Below are 23,595 nucleotides of genomic sequence, written 5' to 3' on the forward strand. Positions count from 1 at the left end.
ACGTCGGCCGCCATCCTCGAACTCATGCGCACATGTTGCGCAATTCCATAATGAAACCGCTGGCCAGGTCTAGTGAGAAAATTATAAGCCTTACATCATTGACTTTGTAGGGCAAAAATTCAACCATAAAACGCAGAAAATGGCTCTTCATCGTGTCCTTCGACGTATGGTATCACCAACAAATAATATTCTTCTTCTCTGTCGTGCTCAAAGTACCGGAAGTGCCTCGATCGGTATCCTTTTTACTCGAAAAAAAATGTCTTTATGTATGCATGTGTTATGCAAGATTTTTTAATTTATTTTTTCTCCCCAGGAGATCCCAGCAAGTTTTCTCAAACTTTTCTTAGGTGATCTCCTATTACGGTTACTTTTTTTATAAAAAATGTGCTAATAACATGGCAGTGCTTTGCTTGGCGCAAACGTCTCCTTACCCATACAGTAAGTTTATTACCACACGTGAAATACGGAAAGATACTTTACGTACGTGTACACAGATGAATCGGATGTTCTGTACTGTACACTACATAGATGGATCGGCCATGGTAAGGAGGTCTCAATATTGGTTTTCTTAACTCACAAAATAATAGCGAAGGAATCAAACAAGGAGAAAAAAGATCCTTTTGGTAAGTTGTGTTAGCATGTTAGCTGGAATGGGACCTGGGGCTAGTTAGTTTGGAGGTGGAGAGTGGGCGTGAAAGGGGTGGGTGTTGAAATGGGAAAAATATTCTTAAACAAGAAGTTCCGGTATAAAAGGGGCCTGGCCTGGCCATTCTCGCGCCCAGTTGTCAGTCAATCATCAAAGCGTAAACAACTGGCAAACGACCCGCGTATTTTCTACAAATGTTACTGGTAAAATGTGTTTCATTTTCGCTAGGAATATTCTGTTAAACGTTAGGAAGTTATTTTTCATATTTTTGTCAATGATATCTCTTGGTTTCATGAGATTTCAAAGCATGTTTAGCTTGAAGGATGCTTGGCACCACAACGTGCCACGAATGCAAAGAGTACAAATTTGCATTTCGCGCCCGAGAAGTGTGAAATGTGAGAGGTGCCATCCATTTTATAGCGGAACTTCTTGTTTAACTAACTGCAATTTTGAGACATTATACTGCATTACTGAGCAGTTATGTCAACACTCCTGTCAACCTCCCTTTTACACTGAATAATTTCTAGAGGTAAATTTAGGTACAGTAAAAGTTGTTAGAAGTGTGCAAATGACAAGATTTAAAAGAATCCTGGCAATTCATTGTGAAGTTTGGAATTGCAAGCATTTCTATTTGCTTCTCCTTATAAGCAAAGCCATAAGTAAATCTCACTATACAACAAAGCTTTTATCTAACTCCAAAGCATTTCTAACAGTTCCTGTTGTAAGGCAAAGGGTTATTTTTTAGGAAGTTTAAGATACCATTAGTATCATATTGATTAATAAACATTACTTGTTGACTCAATTCAGTGAAATTCGATTGGCAAGATCCTCTGAGCTTGGAGAGCTGTTTGACTGAGGAAGAAATTATGGTTAGGGACCAGTTTAGAGATTACTGCCAGGAAAAGCTTATGTCAAGGATTTTGTTGGCAAACAGACTGGAAGGTAAGTCATTGAGGATTGTTAATATAACTCGTAATATTTTAATAAAAAGATCCTTACATCTAATAGGCTTCCTGTGGGTATCTATAGAATAATAGAAGTCTGCCTAGCAGCCTAGTAGCTCATCAGGCTGGAGCTTTTCACGGTTTCCGCAGCATGAAGCTACTAGGGGTATTTCTACTCCCTCCTGGATGGGTTGCTAGTCCATTGTAGGGTCACTCAGGGATGTACCTAGGAAAATACTTAGCCAGCTCATGAACAAGCCCAGCTGGCTTTTCTGGCCTTAGCAGCTCTCAAAGTTTACCTGAGTCTTTGTTTCCATGTGAAATTTCAGCCGGATTTAAGTTCTATTTCAGCCGGTTAAATTAGCCGGCAGGCGGTCCTTAGTGACATCTCTGTTTACTCTTGGCATTAAATTCGCTGGTAGCCATTTTTACACCTGGGTGAGAAGAGGCACTATGAGATTAAATTGTCTTGCCCAAAAACAGAGCACATTGCCCCAACCAGAGCTTGAACTTGGACCGCTCGATCAGGAGTCCAGTGCGCTAATCATTAGGCCACCTCGCCTCCCACATCAACAGAATAATAACTTACTGTTATTCCACCCTGTTTTCCTCATAACAGTTATGGAGTGGTGGAAAGGGCGTGGCACTCCAGAAGAGGGTATGGAACTCTCCTGTTTAGAATCTGGAACTGCTTATATTAAAAAAAAACTTACATATAGGATGCAGTAGACCATCAATTTCCTCTGAATTGGGCAGGGGATTAGTTGGTTGAGAAAGTATGTGATGTATTGAGAAGCATATGTTGGAGAAATAACTTTGCAGCTTGAATCCCTGTTGAGGCTCTTTTGTTCTAAAAATATCAGGGCTGTGACGGGCAATGAGAGAAACAGTGTACAAAATCATCAAGCGGGAGTTCATGATAATCTACCACCAAATTCCCAGAACAAAGGTTTAAAGGGTCAGTCGGGGTACAGAATGGCAGAATGTTAGTTTGCTTGTGGTAAGCTCACTAGCCGGTTTGCTTGCTGTTAGCTTTTATTTGTTGGTTAGGGCAATAATATACGTTGCCCTAACCAACAAGCAATCTGTGGTGAAGCTAACTGCAAGTAAATCGGGGTGAAAATTAGTGCCATTTTGTCATTCTGCTGTTCCTTTTGGGTTGGTGCTTAACAGAGTCGGGTTTAGAAATGAAGCAAATTATTGAGCAGACTGACAGATTTCTGTATTATTTTTTACACTGAATCTTCTCTGTTTTGTTTGTTACCCAGTCTTTGATGAAAATATTATGACTGAAATGGGATCTCTTGGTGTCCTTGGTTGCACAATTCAAGGTCAGTAGTTGATTATAAATGATTCAAAAAAATAACATTCCTCTTATTCCCTTACTTTTACAGTGTAGGATTTGAAAAAAAAGAACTTACCATTGTCATTAGATGTTTGATATTTTAGCCCCCTTGCCAAAAATGTTTTTTATTCTTTTCTGTTTTCTTAAGGTTATGGATGTGCAGGTGTCTCATCAGTAGCTTATGGACTTATTGCAAGAGAAGTTGAAAGGTTTGACATAATTTTAACTATTTGTAACTTTTTTGCCTTGTGTCACATGTTTAGACACAAGATACATTTTGGGATACCAAATACATAGGGGGACAGAATGTTTTAGATAAAATATTTATGGCACCCAAGGCAGGGAATGGATATTTTCTGGAATCACCTATAAGGCTTCTATCCCCCCTCTTAAAAAAGCAGTTGCGTATTTTTAACACTCAGTTTCATTTGCCTTGCCACCAGAGTGGACAGCAGTTATCGATCGGCTATGAGTGTTCAGTCATCACTTGTAATGCACCCTATCAATGCATATGGAACAGAGGAACAGAAACAGAAGTATCTTCCAAAGCTGGGTAAAAACATTTGAACTGAGTTCTGTATGTGTGTGATATCATATTGTGACAAAATAAGAGAGTTTCTAACAAACATCAAACTGTGTCCCACTGTAATTCTTATAAGCTCCCGATCATGCTTAGATCTCAGGAAAACCAACAATAATGGTTAAAATTAACAGATATATAGGTCTTGACAAATGATAAGAACCCAAGGGCCTAATGTTGCCCTATATCAATTCAAGGGTGGAGTGGAAAAATTTGAAAATGGAAAAATTTGGAAATGGCCCAAATGTTTAAGTTCATTGTAACATTATTGTACCCGGTAAGTTGCTTTCCATATTTTCTTGCAGTTTGATGAGTTGACCTAAAGGGACAGAAATCTGTGAATTTAATTGCAGTTTTTTGCAAATACTGGTTACAGCAAGGCGCCCAAAAGTGTGACCACTTTTAATTTATTCACATTCTTTCATGCAGAGTTAATCCAATCAAAAGCCGTGGATAGCTTGCAGTTGACTTCTGATTGGATTAAATCTGCACGAAAGAATGTGAATAAATTAAAAGTGGTCACACTTTTGGGCGCCTTGCTGTAACAGTTCAATCATGTCTGTCCTTTGTGTGTTTGCCCCTGCAGCACAAGGCAAGCTGATTGGTTGTTTTGGTTTAACTGAACCCAATCACGGCAGTGATCCAGGTGGAATGGAAACCAATGCTAAACATAACCCTGCTGGGAACAGTTATATTCTTAATGGAAGCAAAAGCTGGTGAGATTCATAATAATAATAATAATAATAATAATAATAATAATAATATTTAATACTTATATTGCGCTTTTTCTATAAAAATATTCAAAAGCGCATTACAATAATTATAATTATTAAACTAAATTAAAAAAGTTACACAGTAAAAATGAATTTAAAATTACAATATTTACATATTAAAATTTCCAGAGTAATAGTGAAAGGTAGTAAATAGTAAAATTTAAGAATCACAATATTAAATCATGGCTATAAAGCAGTCCTTGTCAGCCATATTCAATTGTATTTCTCAGTGTTTTAGATTTCAATGCATTTATCTTTCATAACAGTGTAGATGCACACAAAATTATACAATGTACAGTTAGAGGTGTGTGAGTGCATGCATGATTAATGCTAGGGAACAATGCTCGCAGAACAAGGGAATATATTATTGACGAATGGCATTTAGATTAAAACTCCAGTATGTGGGCTCTTTTGCACATTAACATACAAGGTTACAGAACCAACATTTTAATAAAATAGGTCATAGATGCCTTAAATTTGTTGTTTAATCTTTTTGGTTCTAGGATCACAAACTCCCCTATAGCTGATGTGTTTATCGTGTGGGCAAAATGTGAAGACAAAAGGATAAGAGGCTTTATCTTAGAGAAGGTTTGTAATAACCTCAACTTCTGCTTCGTTGTCCAGTAGTTCTTCAACTGAACTAGCTTGACCCATTCTTGTCTCCAGAGCCACTTGTCCCTCTTAGCTGGCAGAACCTGGGTAACGACGAACAAGTGGCTCTGGGGACACGACTTGATTAGCTAGATTTTTAAGAAAGAAGATTTAAATATATCCAATCAGTTCAACTGTTTTAAATTCCTCTACAACTACAGGGTTTTATAACGGTTGATTTGATTTACTAGATTGAAAATTTATTGTTTGTCATTAAAAGGGAATGAAAGGACTATCAGCTCCTAAGATTGAAGGAAAATTTTCTTTGAGAGCTTCAGTTACAGGCCAAATTGTCATGGAAGATGTTGAGGTCCCAGAGGAGAACCTTCTGCCAAATGTAGAGGGACTGGAGGTAAAGTTAAATTATAACGTTTTTGTTATTCCACAATGATAACGTAATTTTACTATTTTACCAACAACAAAGTGGAATGATCATTCTTATAGAAACTATTTGCTTAGATGCTAACACTTCCATTTGGGCTGATCAACTGAGCAAACCTATGGACATTTGTGGTCATTTTTGTTATGCACAAAATTACCTTCAAATTGAAGGAAAAGCTGAAAACACCAACAAATCATAATGGTAAAAAAAGTTAAGCCTCGAGCCAAGCAGCCCATACTGCTGGAGCTTATCCTGGTTTCGGTAGCATTAAGAGGTGAATATTTCTACTCCCCCCTGGGCGGGATGCTAGTCCATTGCGGAGTTACCCCCAGCATTACTTTGCTGGTACCCATTTATACACCTAGTTGGAGAGAGACACTTTGGAGAGAGACACAATTACCCAAGAACACAACACAGTGACCCTGGCCAGAGCTCAAACCCGGACCTCTCAATCTGAAGTCCAGTGCAATAACAATTAGATCAGCACTGCACCTCCCAAACCAGCAAATAATAAAACAGTGTTTAACTTCCAAGGAAAATGAAATTGGGAAAAGAAATTGGGAGTTTGAGAAATTGGAATTCCATTGCAGGGCTCGAGACTAACGGTAGCCAACTAGCCAAAGGCTACTAAAAATGCAGTTTTGGCTAGTAGGTTTTGACCTTTCACTAGCCAAAATGGCTAGTGAAAAAATCAGGCATTAGTGGCAAGAAACCGCATTTATTAAAATCGTCTCTCAGAGAAATATATAACTAAGTAAACTGTTGACATTATAGAATGTGAAGCTTTAAACAATCTAGTTGACAAAAACGCATGTACATGTACAATTTTTATAGTGAAGAACAAAGCCCAATTTTGTAACGAAAAAAACTTGAAGATTTAAGGAACATTTTATGGCTCAAGGTTTAAACATTATCGCACATTGTTTTCAACACCCCCCCCCCCCCCCTTAAAAGAAGAACTATGCTTAAAAATTGTGGCTAGTAGAAAATAAGTTTTGGCTAGTGAAATCAAAGCTGTCACTAGCCACTTGGCTAGTTTGCAAAAAAGTTAGTCTCGAGCCCTGCCATTGTAAACCAAAAGAAAACAAACAGATGTTTTTTCTTATTTACTAGGGACCCTTTGGTTGTCTAAATAATGCTCGGTATGGCATTGCCTGGGGAGCTCTTGGTGCTGCAGAGTTCTGTCTTGCTGCTGCCAGACAGTACACTTTAGACAGGTAGGTCAATAACAAGTGCTTATTGACTGCATTCGAGGGCCATAAGTTTGTATAACATGACATTTCACCTTCTTTATTCATATGTTAATACATACGTTGTTGAAAATAATGTTGTGATACACATTTCAGTTCAACAAAATTGAGGTTTACACTGTCTTATATAACCACAACATTACTGGATATTTTTAAAACCTTTCCAATATTGTTTTTTAAGGATTCAGTTTAAGAGACCTCTTGCTGCAAATCAGCTGATACAGAAGAAGATGGCTGATATGGCAACTGAGGTTTGTTGTTTTTTTTTTCACCTAAAATATTTAGAAATTTTGGTCTCTCTTGCCTGAGGCTCAGGGGTGGGGCACTCCCAAGGCTAGAGGTATACAAAAGGTAGGGTTTTCATCAGTTCGAGTGTAGGAAAGGGTAGTATAAAATGTTATTTAGTTGTTTAAAAAGACCTTTCAAAAAATATGATTGCAAAAAGCCTATAAACCTGCCCTTTAAAATAGCAACACTTCGGACCAACACTCAGGGTCTTAAATAACTGAGGAGACCATGCTACCTTTGCAATACACGGATCCAGAGTTTCAGACTTCCAGTCCAAATTCAAAGGAAAAGTGAGCACTCATTAAGTCAGACCATTGTTAAACATGGCAAAACACAATAGCCTGACTTAATTAGTACTCACTTTTCTTTTGAATTTGGACCGGAAGCCTGAAATTCTGGATCTGTGTATGACATCTGCAAATGGTTAGATGTTTTAGTCTTCTCTGATAATTAAACCGTTTTCAGTGTTGTGGTCAGCAGGGAAGTTTAAGAACCCACACACTTCTCCTAAAGAGTAGGGCACGAAGTTCCTGGTGTTGTGGTCTGGTCTTTGCCTGAAGTACTGTCAAGGTTTTTGAGGGAATGCTTGAGGACTTTAGCTAATTAAGCTACTCTAGAAATCTGAGGATAAATAAAGTCCTTAAACTTATTTATTGTTTTTATGTCAGATAAGTATTGGACTTCAAAGCTGTCTGCAGGTTGGACGACTAAAAGATGAGGGAAAGTAAGTTAAGAATTCAGTTAAAGTAGGACCAGATGAGTGCCATAAGAGCTTCCTCTAGACTGTAATGTGGTACATTAAAGTAGCTACAATCATTTGCAAATAGAGTTGGGACACTCTTGGTTCAACACTTTAACAGTAATTCCCCCTCCTTCTGATCAGCGTTGTCGGAATTTCAGGATTACACTCAAACCTATACAAAGCAAGATTTATTTTTATTTTTCTCTCTTTTCAAACCACTGTTTTGATATTTAATTCAGTTTGGATAAAATTTCCTAACTTATGGTGACCTGAATGTTTTACCTTATTCTTACTAATTTTCGCGCGTACTTAATTTCGCGAAAATTCGAGAACCGAATTTCGCGAGTATTAATTTTCGCGATTTCAAGAAAAATTAGAGAAAAAGTGTATTAAATTTCGCGATTTTGTCAGTGTTTTAAGGATTAGTCGTCAAAGACTAAGGAACCACTGGAAAACACAAAGGTCTTGCTCAATGTAATTACAAGGAGCTTGCAAACGGGAACTTTAGTGACTGTACTAAAGAGGTTTTGAACCAATTTACAAGCTCAAAACAGTAATCAGAGGAAGGGTGCTAGTCAAAACTGAAGACTGAAAGATATTTTTAAAGGTAGATAGTTGCAGTTTTAAACATTTTTAAATGTTTGTAAAAACAAAAATTAATATTTTTTTTTATTACCTATAATATGGTATTAATTGTCGCGTGTTTAAATTTCGCGCAATGTTTTTTTCGCGCGTACTAAATTGCGCGATTATTTTGAAATCGCGAAAATTAGTAAGAATAAGGTACTTGTTTTAATTCCGTCCTCATTGTTGGAGAATAGAGCTTTAACCTTTCTTTTTTCATTCTCCTGTTTAAATAGATACTGTCCAGAAATGATATCTCTCATCAAACGAAACTCTTGTGGAAAAGCACTAGACATTGCGAGAATGGCCAGAGATATGCTTGGCGGTGAGTTTTTATGCTATAACATATCTTTTGCTAGGGTATATCATTTGTTGCAGTTTGGTTGTGTCAAGCGTTAGCAGAGAATGTTTAGCATTCAGTTGCTGTTGATACTGTTAACTCTACCGATACTTTCAATGAAAACGGAAATATATTTAACTTCAGCGTACCCATTTTTCAAGGCCAAGTCTAGAGCGTTTAAAATGGTTACAACTATGTAAAGCCAACCCCAAGTCATCACATCACAACGTAACATGTTCCAAGCGCGGGAAACATTCATGCAGCCCGAGCCGGTGACAAGCGCAAACAAAAAAGCGCGGGAAAACGATTTGGATTTGCTCATGATTGGTGGAAGAAACAGCTTGTTTGCTCTGATTGGTCAGAGCTCAACAAAGCGGGCAATCAAAATCCTTGGCTCTAGGGTGGGAGGGATCCGATGAGCTTGCTTGAAAAGCCTACCTTCGCGAACTAATGGGGAGACGGCTTTGCCGTGTAAACTGTTTGTTTCCCTTTATTATGACAAGTCTGTTTCCTTTGTGGAAAGCCCTGTCTTCTCCCTGTGTGTTTATTGAGTACGATAACTTGTCACACACAGGAAACGGAATCTCGGATGAGTATCACGTGATTCGTCACGTGATGAACTTGGAAGCCGTCAACACGTATGAAGGTGAGCGCAGTTTCTTTGACAGATTCTTATTTTTGTTCATAACTGAAAATTACAGAAAAAGAAAATCTTCAAACAGGGGATAGTGACTGGGACAATAAGAAACAAGAACGGATATTACAAGATTGGGAAAAGGATGTTACTTCAGTGTGTGATGGTGCATAGGCATATTTCTTCAACGAAAAGAAAATTATCTTCAAAGCTTGAATTTAACTGCTCCGGTAAAGGGGCACTTCCTGTAGGGGCATCCCGAGGGAGCAGCATTTGTACCCCCCCCCCCCCCCCCGCCCCCGTCCGTTTTTCTTTATTGATATTTACCTTGTTGCCTTTAGGAACGCATGACATCCACGCCCTAATTCTTGGGAGAGCGATTACTGGATTACAGGCTTTTACTGGTCGATAAATACAGTGACGCTAATGACCAGTTTTTACAAAGAACAAACGGCACAGCATCGATTCCTCAGTCTTACTAAGCCACCTCAAATTAACAATCTCAGTTTAAATGTGTTTCAATACTGCTGGTACTGGCTAAAATAGCAAGGGTGTTTGGAGGAGGGACTAACTATTTAGCACTCAGTTGATCATGATGTCGTGAGACAATTGCGAGACACCTCATGACATAGAGCGGTTTTCACTTGAGTGTCGAAAGTAAATTGCGTTTGCTTTGGTTTTGAATTACTACGCTTAGTGATTGGCTTAAAAATCTCGCGCCACTTTCTTAGCCAATCAAAAGTAAAACCAAAACCAATCGTGACTCGCTCGCGCACGTTTTCCCGCGCGTAGTTTTGATTGGTTCACTGGATTGTCTGTGTCCTTTGTGATTGGCCAGAGTAATTACTTTGGTTTTGGTTTTACGTTTTACTACACTCAATTGAAAACTGCTCTATTTATACCACGTAACACTCTGTTCATGAAGTGAATACTAAACAGCATTGCGGTTAGCCTAACTAGCGATCCGGTTAGCCTGAATGGCACTCCGGTTAGCCTACTTTAGTGGTATAGTCGTAACAGTCTCGGAAATAAGTGCCGTTTTCGGTAAATCTTCGCCAAGTCTTTTGTACTCAAAAAGTGCATGAAGAGACATTTTGCTGTCTTTAACACTACTAACTTAAGTTAAAAAAATTGTTTTTGGTATTATTCTCATTGACAAAAAACTTTGTTTGGTGTATATTTTATTCAAACACATTGTTTTAACGTGTGTGTTCGGATAAAAGGTTTTATTTATACTGTTTTATTTTTCTAATGGTTAAATAATGCGAAGGTGTTTGTGGTTGACGAGAAAAAGTGTGTGAAGTAGCAAACCTTCAAAAAACTAAAAAAAGGTGTGAAAAGCAACTAAAAGTTGGTAAATAAAGACAAATTCTACAAGTGATTAGCCAGCGTGATTTTTGTGTATTTTTTGTGGTTATCGGGTATTCTACATGTTAGAGCAGTTTTCAATTAAGTGTAGTAAAACCAAAACCAAAGTAATTACTCTGGCCAATCACAAAGGACACAAACAATCGAGTGAACCAATCAAAACTCGAAGCAAATACATGTAGTTGGCACGAAGCGCGGGAAAACGTGCGCGAGCGAGTCACAATTGGTTTTGGTTTTACTCCTGATTGGCCGAGAAAGTGGCGCGAAAGTTTTAAACCAATTACTAAGCGTAGTGAACGCAAAACCAAAGCAAACGCAAATTACTTTCGACACTCAAGTGAAAACCGCTCTACTTGCGTTTGTAAGTTTGACTCGCTCTTTCCCTTTTCTATTTATTTTGTCCGTTTACCCTCCCTTTTTCTGGCATTATACCTGAATTTGAATGAAATTTTAAGAGGTTTAAAGACCAGGGGGGACTCCCATAAGAAAGAGTCAGGGATGCTCGTCGTCTCGCATTTCGGATTTTGGTGGGCAAAATGCCGGTATTTTCAGCCGTCAAGGTCTCGTTTAGGGTTGCTCGCGAAAACGTATAGAAATATATCAGTTTTAAAATGTTCTAAAATGGTATCTTTTAGGGGTCAAAAAAGCTTGAGCCACGCCCAGATTGGTCTCCTTTAGGGGTTTAATTCAAAATTTCCGACGAGCATCCCTGTCTGTTTGATATGGGAGTCGGAGTCCCCCCCGGGGGGTTTAAAGAAGGGATTGAAGAAAGAAAAAAAACGCAATAAATCTCCAATATTTCTTATTTCTCTAAATTTTACTAATCCTTTGCGAAAAAACTATCTTCTCCCAACATCCCCCAAAATCACCCAAAAATTTACAAAACACCGTTAAACATAGATGTATGGGATAATGAGAGCGTTTTTGGATTCCTTGAAATGCGAACGAGATATTTCCGTTAACCCCGTGTTAAGCCGTGAAAAACGGCCTTCAGGTATGATCCCCCCCTTAAGCTACATTTCAAGAAATATGGATGAAAAGCCAACCACAGCGTTCCAGCCCTACCCAACTGTGGCAGAATGTGTTTGTGAAGACCCAATAATCTCTTTTGCATCAGTTAACACTTGCTTATACAAGTAACTTGTACAAGTCACAACGGCTTCAATGTGTAACTCTGAGCTATCCCCTGCAAGCAGGTCTCACCTTCGGGTCACACGCACGTGCGGCAAAGCCTGTCCAACCAGCTTCCCCGCACGTGCATGTATCTCAAAGCAGCAGAGCTGGTGGTGGTGGGCATCTTAACACCCCGCTAACTGTACCCTAACACTTGGTTTTTCTGGATGTGAAGCGCTTCTTTAATCTTGCCTGTAAACTTTGACGAGGCCTGATCGATGATGTCAAAATTGGCCTGTGAGCATGCTGAGCGGCATGTTTCTGAGCTCTCAAGGTGTTTTAAAAATGTGCTATGCCCTGCCCGTTGTTAGGTGTTCCCTTACACGTGTGTTGAAATGTCGAGAGGTTTCAGCGACATAGAAAGCTGCACAGCCTGCACTCGAGAATTTATAAACCACACATGATCGGAGACCACTAGGGATGGGGTCTTTCACACTTAGGAGACTACCTACTTTGAGAGGATTTTGCAGTGGAGGTCGATCAGTTTTGCCAGACGCAAAACTTTCAAAATAATAATAATAATAATAGTAATAATAATAATGATATAAAATGATCCTATTTGATGTTATGACCCGCGGTTTTGATGTGATCAGCAATAGCTGATGGATGATCGCATTTAGTGAGGGCCTTAAAATGTTCAGCTTTCCTGTCATGAAGTCGTCGTTTTGTTTTTCCTATGTAAACATCATCACAGTCCCAGCAGCCAGCTTTGTAGATGACCTTAGATCGTTGAGAACGGTTGAGGCGGTCTTTGTACGGAAAGAAGAATTTGATGCGGCATGTGTTCTGAAAAATGATCTTGAGGTTGACGAAAGAGTTGAAGTCGGATACCCCAGGGGGGTACTCCGGGATCCAAGTGACGGGGATGTGCGAAGGATTTTTTTGGGGTCGAAATTTTCGATTCCGGGATTTTTTTGGGTAGCAGAATTTGGCAGGTATTTTTTTGGGTGACTTGATTTAAATAGGGGATTTTTTGGGGGTATTAAAATCAAACTAAAGTGCCTTGGCGCGTCCTTGGCAATTTAGGGGTAATTTGACTAGGGTTTTTTTGGGCGTTTTTTTTTGGTCCAGGGATTTTTTTGGGTAATGTCGGGAGACTTCGGGATTTTTGGGGGTCCTGAGTTTTGCCTAGGCTTTTATAGATTGTGCTCCTAAAATCACAATCTATAAAAGCCTAGTTTTGCCTCCATTCGATCATCCCCGTCACTTTGATCTAGGATTTAAGGCGTTTAGTGATTTGGTTGCTCGGAAGACCTAAGTAGGGTAACAGGGGAGTTATGACATCTTTTTAGGGACTGTCGCAACAGGGGCGTCTGGCTTGCTTTTGTGCCTGTTCAAAACATCGTTAACATTGTACTAGCCTGTGTACAGCCGTCCCGCTCCGTTTGAGCGGAGCGGGACGAACAATCTTTTTTTTTACGCCCACTTCAAGATGGCCGCCACTTACGGTCGTCGACTGATGACTAGTAGCGGAGCTACGCAAGGCGGCCAAGCCGCCGCGTGCATAGCACCATGGGTAATGTGGACACAAGAAATAGGTTCAAAACCCATCAAGTACAAAAAATTTGGTTGTCACGTGACCTTCCGTCCGTACGCACGTACGTACGCACTGATTAGGACTGGGTACGAGTCTTCTTGGAAGCCCGCGTTTGTGCGCGGGAAAATGATGGGGTAAAAATTTTCAATTTCGCAAAGCTTTCAAAACGGCTTGAGTTCGAGAAAAAAAACTTATTTTTCCTAATCTCTTTTGGTCGACGATGTCTACAAACGAGAGTAGGACGAATTCAACTTTGGAGAGACAGAGTTTAAGCGACCTTCGACGTGAACGGGAGCGGAAGCGAGCAAGGGAGAGAAGAGCAAAGAGCAGCAAACAACAACGAGCAAAGGAGCAAGAAAGAGCCCGACAAAACAGGCAAAACAGTAGCGAAGAACAGCTACAAAGAGAGCGCGAAAGAGCCCTACTAAACAGGCAAAACAGTAGCGAAGAACAGCTACAAAGAGAGCGCGAAAGAGCCCTACTAAACAGGCAAAACAGTAGCGAAGAACAGCTACAAAGAGAGCGTGAAAGAGCCCGACAAAAGAGGCAAAACATTAGCGACGAGCAGCGCGAGAAAGAAAGACAAAGAAAGAGAGTTCGGAAACAAAACGAGCGTATTGGAGAATGTGAGTATTAATTCGCATAATAAAAAAATAGTGTTATTCAGGTTCTGAAAAATTTCTCAACTTAGTGAAAAAATTTTAAAGTAAATGATTAATTGAGTGTCGAGGAAATTTCTCAACTTAGTGAAACATTGTTAAAGTAAATGATTAATTAAATGTCGAGGATTAACCGATTTTGCCTGGTTCGGGATTCAGGCTTAGCGGCAAAATTTTACGCGAGTTTAGTTCCATTTCAGTTAGAATCATATTCCAAACACGGAAATTTGTTCTTACTGTAGTAAAAGCAAACTGCCAGTAAATAGAAATAATAAAAAAAACGTTTACAAGTCATTCTGAATGACTGCAAAACATACAAGAAGCTTGTAGCCGAAACCGCCGAAATAATTTTTATAAGAACCGCCCATGCATTAGAAAACATGCGAATGTGTGGCATTACCGTATTGTCATCAGTTTCCCCTTTAGTTCACTGAAGAAATCTGTGAAAACTACTTCCAAAGGTAAAGCACTGTCACTAGAACTAAACGAAGCTCATAGAGTAAAAAAACAGCGGTTCATTTTGTTCGCAAAACGAAGGAAATCACTGCAGAAATATAGGAATGAACTCGATTTATCTGCCGTAAATTGCTTGCAGAAACTACTGAAATGATTCATACAGCAGTCTAAACACAGGACAAATTCATTAAGGTACAAAATTGCGAACACTAAACTTTTTAAAACACCTGTATAAAAACATTTCAGCTTACAAACACCGTTTACGCTAATTCGCAAATTACAAGCCGAAAATAAAGAACACACACACTAAACTCTTTTTAATACTTACGACCGACCTTGTTCACATTTGTCTTAGCTTCTCATGTTCGTTGAGCGACATTAAACGTTGTTAAAGTTGTCCGAATCCAGCAAGAAAGTTTGCCGTGTCGAAAAATTATAGTTTTTGAAGCGTACGTGAGCGGATGGGAAAGCCAACTTAATGCGGCAATGTCAGTTACGATGATTTCAACCAATCAGTCACCGTAAAATTTTGCTTCCGGTACGTACGGAAATGCGAGTTTTTCTCGGAAGGAAAAAACCGTACCTTCTGTTTTTTGCAGTAAATCGAAAGAAAATACATTTTTCTTAAAACGTAAGCATGCTTTTTGCAAAAATCGCAAAGATAAAAAATTGTATCAAAAAACGTGATTTGCATGACATATTCTCCATCGTTTTTTTCTTATTTTTTCTCATAAGAGAAAACGCATGCTTACGTTTTTTAAAATCCTCATAGGGATTTGAATGATATTGAAAATTATGAACAAAAACGTAAGTCGTCCTGTAAAAACTCCTTTTTTGTTTTGGGTCACGTGACAATGGGCATGCCCGAATGACGTCATCATCTGACTTGCAACCACACTTTAAAATTACTGTCAAAATTTGGTTAAATAAAAGGAAATACTGTATATTTCAAGTAACAGGCAATTGAATTTTCCCTAGCAACGGCTCAAAAAGATAGTGCAATGGGCCCTTAAAAATGCAGTCAACCCAAACCCTACTGTACAAAAACCAGTATGTTGTAGTTGTTGAGGGATATCGATGAGACAGCAGTGTACATTTAAATAAACAAACAATGATCAAAATTGATAGATGTGTTTTGCTTGCCTTAAGGTAATGTGAAGCAAAACCCATTACAATTATTGAGAGCTAACCGTAAACAGGCCGGGTAAACAGGCCCCGAGGGGGGGACTCGCATATGAAAGTGACGGGGATGCTCGTCGTCTCGCTTAGGGGTGTAAATTTCGGATTTTTGGTCTCGCTTAGGGTGTTCCGGGCAAAACGCCCAAAACGCCAGTATTTTTAGCCATAATGGTCTCGTTTAGGGTTACACACGAAGAAATATACAAATATAAACTACATTCTTAGTTTTTTGGTATCTTTTAGGGGTCAAGAAAAGCTTGAGCCACACCCAGATTGGTCTCTTTTAGGGATTCTTTTCAAAATTTCCGACGAGCATCCCCGTCCGTTTCATGTGGGAGTCCCCCCCGGGAAACAGGCTAACCGGAGAGCATAGTAGGCTAACCTAAGTGAAAAGTAGGCTAACCGGAGTGTGTAGTAGGCTAACAGAAGTGTATAGTAGGCTAACCAAAGCGAATAGTAGGCTAACCGGAGTGTACAGTAGGCTAAACTGAGTGTATAGTACATTTAGTCGCGAAAATATTGAAGTTTTCCCTGTTTTGGTAATTTTGTTTCGTTTCGCTCGTTTCGGCCGTTTCGGTTGTTTCGGTGGTTTCGTTTCGGTGGTTTTGTTTCGGTGGTTTCGTTTCGTTGTTTCGGGTTTTAGTACAAGCCTATTTTCTCACACAATGGCTCTACTAGTCTACCTTTGAACAAAAAAGTTAATTAATGCAGTGCCTGAATTATTTCGGAATACTCTTTCTATGCACTTTGGTTAGCCTGTTTACGGTTAGCTATCGATATTTGTAAGGGAAACACTATATAGAGTTAAAATTTACGAATTGTAGGAGCCGGCTCCCGGTGGCGTAGCGGTGTCACGCTTCCTCTTTAGGCAGACGACCTGAGTTCGATTCCACCCCGGGGCACATTATATCGAATATTTTCCTTTTTCCTCTTCCATAAAATTGCGGGACGGCTGTACACAGGCTAACATTATAAGTGATAATGCCTTGATGGTAACCATTTTGCAGCATTATCACGTACAATGCACTTTTTTTATTGCAAAACACACACAGAACGTTCTTACAAGGTGACATGTTCACTACTAATTACTTACTATACAAAGCTTACTCTACTTACAGTACAATACACTGCTTACACTACCTACATAACAATTAAATTGTTTACAACACACTACTTACCATTCCATACTCAATTTCTTAAAATTTAATATTTATACTTATAACAGCGCAATACAATTTATCTCTTTTAATACATTTACAAAAAAGATACAACTACTTTTGGCTTATTAACGGATAAATTAGAATGAAAATGGTAACTTATAAAAACTAAATCAAATTGCGCCTTTTTTTTACCGACATTTTGTTCAAAAATTTTAAGCTGTTTCTGTCAGTCATTGAGAGGGGCTTGAAAGAGCGTTGAAGGAATTACCTGTTCAGAGGACCTTAGAGCCTAATATATTGTGTATATTCGGCTAGGGAGGGTGAAGATAAAGAGATTAGTTTTTATTCATTTATTTTATTTCTTCTTTAAAAGGCTTTCCAGCAAATCCCACTTTTTGTTGGTTGTTAACCTGCGATCAGGCGTTATTTTTCTCAGGGCGGAGGGGTCAACGGAAAAATGAACCTTACCTTCCCTCCGCCGCGAAAAAAAAGAAAGCCTGATCGCAGGTTAGTTGGTTGTGTCATCTGTTCTTTGTTCAACGACATAAATCGATTTAAGATAAAGTAGAAAACTTTCTATTTTAGGAGGTCTTGTTTTATTTTTACAAATCCAAATAAAGTGTCTGGCCAGTAGAAAGCAGAAATTAATTTGGCGATGATTTTTTGAGCAGTCCGGTATCAATCCTAAAGCTACAGAGATGTTCACTGTGTAATGTTCTGGAAATATTTTAGATAATTTTAGCAGTTCGGTTAAGGTACAATGTTAACGTACAATGCACTGCAAAATTAAGGAGACTTTATTAATGCAAGAACTACAACCTTCATTAAATGCCAATGTCGTCAGTGAGAGGTTGTTGTCGTTAATATTAAATTACTGCTGCACTGAAGATCAATTGTCTCAGTCTAGGTTCCAGACCCCTTTCATAACAATATATAAATAGTTGCCAAAATTTTTAAAGGTCATACTTTTGAAAATGTATGTAGCTTAGCATACGAAACGTCAAGTTAAGTAAAATACGATTTTTCATAATGTTTATCACCGCTGTTTGTATTATATTTTTAATCAAGTTACGATGGCCTAAAACCAAAAGCCCCTCTCTGCTGGGCTTATAACCGGAATTTTACAGTATCTCTAGCCTGAATTTCAGACATCCCTCTGTGCTCGCCTGCTTGCCAGAAGGAACGTCTGAACACATTTGGGCTTAATGCCGTCCGGTGACGTCACTACCCGAAAACTGGGTAGTGATTTTGATTGGTTGATTTAAAAATTATTTGCATAATTATGTGAAATTATGACTGAATTTTACCGCGCGAGGATTGTAATTTGAAAACGTTTGGAAAGAGTTCGAAAGAGTTCACCTTCCCAGAAATGAATTGATTAGTCATTTACCTTGAGTTTATTACTTTATTAGTTTACCTACGGATGAAGAATAGTAATGGAAATCGGTAGGTTTTAATTTGGCGGCATTCGTCGCTTCGACATGCAGTGTTTTGCCAAATTTATATGTAATCTTGTTTTGTCAACAAAGCCGCTCGACGCTTATGTCCTGCAGCCTCGATGAGCCAGTGATTTCTGAACTCAGTGCCCACGGTCAAGTAGGATATTTTTGTATTGAATTCCGTTTCTTGATGCCTCTGAAACCGTCGAAATTGATTTATTTATTAAAGTACTCACGAGTGTGTTGTATTTGTCCGTTGCGTAACATATTATATTTTGATCGCTAGATAAAGCAAATCAGTTTAGATTAAATCGCTTCCGTAAAAGAATATAGCCTGCAGTCGATTAAAATATCATTCATTTGTCTCAAGGTTTTTAATAGTTTACTATTAAAACAATTTTATACCCTGTAATCCTTGATTTAAGCGATTTTTCTTTCACAATTTCATGGCCTCGACAGAAACTTTTCCGCATGAATTAACACCAAAGCGTAGTGACGTCACCGGACGGCATTAGGCCCGAATGTGTTCAGACGTTCCTTCTGGCAAGCAGGCGAGCACAGAGGGATGTCTGAAATTCAGGCTACAGTATCTCCTCGCACAAATCAAATAAACCGGCTGCTTCTGCAGATTGGGATAGGTGATTAGAAAGTAAACAACTTAAGAACTAAAGCAAATACTAATAGAAAACAGAGACAATAACCAGCGTCAATAGAAGTTTAATGATCTCTTCAAGGAAACTCTACAAGCTACATTTGATCATTTTTCTTTTTTAATGAACTTCCAGTTTTTTGACGCACTGCAGGCCATGTTGTGTCACACACATTCGTATCTAACCTGTTGCAAAATGATATAAATTGGACAATTAGTTTTATTAAATTCTGCGGAGAAAGAGGGGTAGGAAATATATCTCCTTTAAAATCTCTTCAAAGGGAACGAATCCTGCCAAAAAGTATGACCGAGTTGATTAGGGTGCTGGTGTTTTAATCTGGAGGTCCGTATTCAAACTCTTCACCCTGCCACTAACTGGATTTGTATTCAGTCGTCCCGAGTTTAAATCCTCGGTCACGCTTTGTATATAGCCAACTGGTCCGCCTCCTGCCAGTTGGGATTTTTAACTACATGTACCTTAGTTTTGTTTAAAATATTTGTTTCCTCGATCTATTACAGTGGCATGCCTGTAAACTAGTTATCTCCGAAGAGATGTGAAGCTAAGTGCCTGACCACTATAAACAACATTCAATTTTTTAATTAAGCATCGATAATTTATTTGGAACTGACATGACGCACGATTGCAATCTCGGAATTTAATTTCCTCCTTGAACTCACCACAAGATTTTGGATAGAGAGGAGAAATGAGTGAAAGGGGAGCAAACAAAACTGTCAAAACTGAAAAACCTCCTCTGAATGACCCTTACCTCCAGATACTTTTTTATCGTAACACAAGGATCGCCGCCAAATTCAACGTTTGATGCCTTCAAAGAGCATTTCGGCTTCCCTTGGCACTTGGTTCTTACTTTTTCCATCGACTTCGCAGCTCCGCAGTTTGTGTTTGATACGTGATCACCTTTACAGATATGTCCACCAGTCGTACGGCCGTAGTTCGCCGAAATGATGTTGATTTTCTCTGGGCAACGGATCTCACGTACATGACCCTCGCAAGCCCGCCTTAGGAAACCTTGGGAAGGCGGTGTACGATTACACGAGAATTGAACCTGTTACGAGGCAAGGCGAAAACTTCTCAGTTTTATTAGTTTACTTTTTTGTATAGAATCTGTACTGATTTCATCCTTTGTTTTTTCAGTTCTATTTGTGCTTTGGTTTTACGTTTGCTGATCTTTTTATTGGTTGAAACTAGCCATTCCTGCCAGCAGCAGTGCTCATAAAAATTCATTTTCTGTGTATTCTGCTCAGACCTAGTTCGTCCTCAATACCCGATTTTAAGCACCAGCATTTGTGTTTCTACTCTTATGATGTCATTTTGCAATTCCGATTATTTTGCCCGAGAGAACACATCATAAGAACTGTAAGGTAAAAGGAAGCAAAATCTGGTGCAAAAATTCAGCTTAAATCAGGATTCAAATGCTCAAAAAATGCTGTATATAATTCAGTTTACAGAGCTCAAATCAGGGTTTAAATGCTCAAAAAATGCTGTATATAATTCAGTTTACAGAGCTCAAATCAGGGTTCAAATGCTCAAAAAATGCTGTATATAATTCAGTTTACAGAGCTCAAATCAGGGTTCAAATGCTCAAAAAATGCTGTATATAATTCAGTTTACAGAGCTCAAATCAGGGTTGAAATGCTCAAAAAATGCTGTATATAATTCAGTTTACAAAGCTCAAATCAGGATTCAAATGCTCAAAAAATGCTGTATATAATTCAGGTTATAGAGCCTACCTCCAGTTTCTTTGTTTTACCCTTGCACGGATCTCCAAATGCAGAGTTTTAAGCGTACAGAGTGCATCTATGCTGCCCCTGACACTCGTACAAAGCGACCTCCATTGAACGACCAGCAAAGCAATTCTTTTCAGGCAATCCATACGACGCGCTCAGAATTTCGATAAATTCTGATTCGCAGTTAATTGGAATCGAATCGCCTTCCCAAGCCGTGACCGCGTCAGAACGTCCCACTGTAAATACAAAGAGTAGTATAAGCGTTGTCTTTGTTTGTTAATTTGTTCCAATCTATTTTGTCAAAAATACGTGGAAAGGGATCAATGCTAGAAAATCGCTATCTTTCTGCACGGTTAAAAAGTTGGGACTATCGCTATCTTTTTTTTTTTTAAATTTGTCTTGTTGATTGACATGCATTTTTTTAAACTGTAGTTCTAAGAATTTGGTGAGCAGCCAAAACGAGATTATTTTTGTTACTTATTTATTTTCATTTATTCTCCTAGCCTCAAATTCACCATCTTTTATTATTTATTACACACTTGATGCTTTCGACATTGCTGATCCTTGCAGTATGCAGGACGCGTGTCACATATCAACCTAGTAAAATGGCCCAGCTCACAACGAGTCTCTCATAGCTCAGTTGGTTAGAGCGCCCAACTGGTGTCTAGGAGGTTATGGGTTCGATTTCCATCGGGAACTCAGAATTTTTCATTGTCCCATGCTTGTGACAAATAAACATTCCAACTTTATTATTATTATTATTATTATTATTATTATTATTTTCATTTGATAGTTTCGTATTTTCTCATTTCCCGTCAGTATTAAGGCCCAGTAATACGGGCAACATCTTCTTTTAACTTGTCTCGCAACATTGATGTTTTGCAAGTTGTAACGTTTGTTGCACGTATCACCTCCCGTGTTGCAATTTGTGGCAACATGTTGAGAGAAGTAGACATTAGTTCAACTTTGTGTAACACGTTGCCGCAACTTGCAACACGGGTGGTTATACGCGCAAAAACACATTACAACTGACCACAACTTGCAATGCAACAATGAAAGACTGAAATAGACCTTTAATCGGCTACATATGTTTGTATCGCACGGAGAAATTAGGACCAAAGAAAATATAATTTAGCTACTCCCTACTTGAAAGTTGAGAAGCTGTTATCGAAGGTGTTAGGAAATATATGTGTGTCAAAACTGTATAAAGTCTGTGGCTGTTGCACAGGAACAGGAACATAACCTTAAATAAAATACGGAACAAAGCTTACCTGCGCTACACAGCAGTACTGCAAAGAGACAAAAAGCCAACAAACGCAACATCTTTCGTTGTAACTTGAACTTGTGAAGCAGTCTAACTGAATCTTTAATAATAATCAAAAATACGCAGTTAAGCAATGACTCAATGACGTATCATCTTAAAATCCCTCAGTGTCAAAAAACAAATGCCGGCAGAGTATATACCCGGAGTATACAAAGTTTAGAAATACAAATTACAACACACTAAATATCAATGGTCTTCGATTTTAAAAAAGTGAAGTCTTTAATCCATTTAGGCCTCGTACAATGTATGCTTTCGCGCGAGGTATTCAGTTATTATTCACATCCACGAACAGAGACTCCCGTGATTATTCATGCCCATAAAGAAACACTTCAAACGGCAGCTGAGAACAAAATCAACTAGCTACAAATTACGCAGAAACGAGGTTGCCTATTTACCGAGTTAGGATTTCGAGTTGGATTTCGAGTTAGGATTTCGAGTTGGATTTTCGAGTTGGATTTTCGAGTTAGGATTTCGAGTTGGATTTTCGGGAGTTAGTCTGTCTCGCTTCAGATCTCTATCAATTTTCATCCCCCTTTTCATCTTCGCGTCATCAAATTGATCCAAGATGAAAAATGTTCTTTAATATTTTACAACACCGAAATATTGATGCTTATTAATTTTAGTCCGTGCGCGCGTAAACTAAATACATCTGATGCGTATTGTGGTATTGTAAGGCACTTGACGTCATAAAATCATAATCAACCATAAAAAATAATGGCTGTATAAGAAATGCATTTCCTTGTACTTAAGTGTAAAACATCGTTTTGTATTTTTATAGCTTATAATGTAGGTATTTGATAACATTGCAAAACCGTTTGTATCATGTTTCGTTATATAATGTGCAGCCCATTAGCTAGACTCTGGCGTTAACCAAAAACAAAAAACAAAAATTCGGTGGTACCTGTATGAATATTAACTGAGTTTTTTTCATGGGGAGGTTGCAATTCATAGCAACGTAACACCTTGAGTTTCCAAAGCAAAATGTCTCGATCTGCAACCTTCCCCACGAAAACAAGAAATCCTTTGAGAACTGGTACCAGTTTAAAAGAAATTGGGATCAAAAAGCGGGATTAAGTTAGATGTCAGTTTAAAATCTTCATTAGCCGTTTAGCCGTTCGTAGCTACACGTTCACAATAATTTTTTTTTCATAAGCCGTTCCGCCGTTCATCGCTATGCGTTCCGAATAAATTGTAGGCCGTTCAGTAGTTCATAACTGTGCGTTCCAAATTTTTCGACAACCGTTCATTAGTTCATACCGTGCGTTCCGAATAAATTACAAGCCGTTCAGCCGTGCAGTTTTACCCGTTCCACACGGCTTTGTGAGCTTTGCGTTACCCGTTCGGTAGCCTTCTATTTTACCCGTTCGGTATAAACCCTTAGTGTACGTTTTCGCGTGAGAGGTCACATTTATTGAACAAATATTTTATCAATGCTTTTGCTTCAGACGTTAACGATTGATGATCTGCGGACAATAGCATCGTCAGAACTTTTACTTTCTCCTTTTGAACACATTAATTAACTAACAACAGTAACAATTGTAACCCTTGACTATCGACACTTGAGCCAACGCAGTTTTCTCCGATACCTGTGATAAAACTTTCTGTTTTTATCCACATACGTACGTGTGAAAAACGAGTAAACATTCATACTATGACAATCATCGAAACACGGCCAAAGGGTAGGTAACTTCCCTGTTTTTCTTACG

At 38.7% G+C, this 23,595-nt stretch overlaps 1 protein-coding gene and 1 pseudogene across 3 annotated transcripts; one reads left to right on the forward strand and one right to left on the reverse strand.

Annotated features, from left to right (window-relative positions):
- Positions 1 to 72: 72 nt before the first annotated feature.
- On the forward strand, positions 73 to 10,580 carry LOC144638193 (glutaryl-CoA dehydrogenase, mitochondrial-like). Of its 2 annotated transcripts, XM_078497390.1 has the most exons (16): positions 73 to 233; positions 588 to 623; positions 1,454 to 1,588; positions 2,210 to 2,248; positions 2,859 to 2,921; positions 3,084 to 3,144; positions 3,379 to 3,488; positions 4,102 to 4,231; positions 4,792 to 4,876; positions 5,160 to 5,291; positions 6,435 to 6,538; positions 6,753 to 6,822; positions 7,528 to 7,583; positions 8,462 to 8,550; positions 9,140 to 9,211; positions 9,541 to 10,580. In XM_078497390.1, the coding sequence occupies exons 1-16, from the start codon at positions 140 to 142 to the stop codon at positions 9,609 to 9,611; spliced, it is 1,347 nt and encodes a 448-aa protein (XP_078353516.1). In that variant the 5' UTR covers positions 73 to 139; the 3' UTR covers positions 9,612 to 10,580. The 2 variants fall into 2 exon arrangements, with proteins under 2 accessions (XP_078353516.1, XP_078353517.1); XM_078497391.1 differs by lacking the exon at positions 2,210 to 2,248.
- An 8,291-nt stretch (positions 10,581 to 18,871) lies between these two features.
- Positions 18,872 to 21,927, reverse strand: LOC144638922 (L-rhamnose-binding lectin CSL3-like; annotated as a pseudogene). The gene is made up of 4 exons (XR_013568047.1): positions 21,837 to 21,927; positions 20,569 to 20,801; positions 19,587 to 19,883; positions 18,872 to 19,005 (listed from the first exon to the last, which is right to left on the reverse strand). The product of XR_013568047.1 is annotated as an L-rhamnose-binding lectin CSL3-like (transcript).
- Positions 21,928 to 23,595: the final 1,668 nt, after the last annotated feature.

The sequence above is a fragment of the Oculina patagonica genome, chromosome 14, assembly GCF_052425735.1.
Source record: "Oculina patagonica isolate OP01 chromosome 14, crgOcupat, whole genome shotgun sequence".
Taxonomy (NCBI): domain Eukaryota; kingdom Metazoa; phylum Cnidaria; class Anthozoa; order Scleractinia; family Oculinidae; genus Oculina; species Oculina patagonica.

Coding starts and splice junctions, on each gene's coding strand:
- LOC144638193 (XM_078497390.1), top strand. CDS start 140: ATGGCTCTTCATCGTGTCCTTCGACGTATGGTATCACCAACAAATAAT. Junction 234..587: donor TACCGGAAGTGCCTCGATCG/GTATCCTTTTTA, acceptor ACAAAATAATAG/CGAAGGAATCAAACAAGGAG. Junction 6,539..6,752: donor AGACAGTACACTTTAGACAG/GTAGGTCAATAA, acceptor TTGTTTTTTAAG/GATTCAGTTTAAGAGACCTC.